At 49.0% G+C, this 1,249-nt stretch overlaps 1 protein-coding gene across 1 annotated transcript; it reads left to right on the forward strand.

Moving 5' to 3' along the window:
- Positions 1-332: 332 nt before the first annotated feature.
- On the forward strand, positions 333-857 carry LOC121987005. Its single transcript, XM_042540925.1, has one exon. The coding sequence runs from the start codon at positions 333-335 to the stop codon at positions 855-857; it is 525 nt and encodes a 174-aa protein (XP_042396859.1).
- Positions 858-1,249: the final 392 nt, after the last annotated feature.

The following is a 1,249-nucleotide window of genomic DNA, read 5'->3' on the forward strand; positions in this document are numbered from 1 at the left end:
AGAAAAGGCACGTCGTTCTCGCGCTCGTGACGGACTGACGGGTGTTCCCACGATCCCCGAACTCCACGCTCTGTCGTTTTGTTTCTCTCTCCGGTGTCGGTTTTGCCCCTGCTTTTGCTAGTTATTACGGAGCCGGATGCCCTCTTTCTCGTGTATACGGAAAAAGGGAGTGAAACGTTTGCCAGAATCCGCTTCCTATATAAACCCTATCCTCCTCCGTGTACCACACCGCTATCATTCACACGCTATTGCTACTGTTCTTATCATCCTTCTCTCTTTATTCATCTGTCTCCCGCTTTTTTACCCTTTTGCCCTTTCTCGGCGAAGATTTCATGGAGGGATCAACGGCCGGTAAGCGGCGCCGCGAGGGGTTCGAGGAGGCTGGGTCGCCGGAAATTTCGTCTCCAGAAGCTAAGCGCCTTCTGGTCGACATACTCGATGATGACGCCGAAGCGGGAGAGCGGGATCTCGCCTCCATAATGAAGACCCTCGAGGAGGAGATCGCCCTCCCCTGTTCGCCGCTGCCGCTGGCTTCTGCGGATCGCGCAGAGCTGGAGTTCCTGTTCGAGGCTTCCGACGACGAGCTAGGCCTGCCGCCGCCATCGGAGGTGCTGGGTGAGGTGGAGGTCGCCGGAGATGGAAGGTTTCAGGGGTCAGAGTTGCTGCATATTTGGGGGATCGACGACGACGAGCTTGGAGGGTACGAGGGTTTCGAGTGCGCGGTGCCGCCTGAGCAGAAGGCGGTGGAAAGGGCTGTGTTCGACGAGGGACTCTTTGAGTATTTTGACGTAGCTTTCTGCGGGTCTTCTGATTTAACGGATCTCTCGTGGAGGTCTGAGACGTTGCCTGCCGTCTGATGGACGGCGTAAGTTTTTTTATTTTTTCTTTCCTTTTTTTGCCCTTCCACTCATCCTCCCGTCCACTTCGGACGATGGATAATGGTGCTTGCCGTTGTAAAAGCGTCAAGAAAAGAAGTCTGGGGAAAACTAGAAGAGACGTCGAGAATATTTTTGTTTTCAGCTTCTGATTAGAAGATTGATGCCCGTCTTGTCTGACAGTGTGGTTGTTGCTGCCGTGGTCGAGCATATCTTATAAACCTTAAATATAAAAAAGATTATCTATCAAATTTTAGTATATTAATTTTTGATATAATATTAATATAGTATTTGGAATATCGAGTTAGAAAATTGCATATTATTAAAAATTTAATTTTATATATATATATATTTAAGTCTCAACTACCGTACCA

The sequence above is a fragment of the Zingiber officinale genome, chromosome 5B, assembly GCF_018446385.1.
Source record: "Zingiber officinale cultivar Zhangliang chromosome 5B, Zo_v1.1, whole genome shotgun sequence".
NCBI lineage: Eukaryota > Viridiplantae > Streptophyta > Magnoliopsida > Zingiberales > Zingiberaceae > Zingiber > Zingiber officinale.

Coding starts and splice junctions, on each gene's coding strand:
- LOC121987005 (XM_042540925.1), top strand. CDS start 333: ATGGAGGGATCAACGGCCGGTAAGCGGCGCCGCGAGGGGTTCGAGGAG.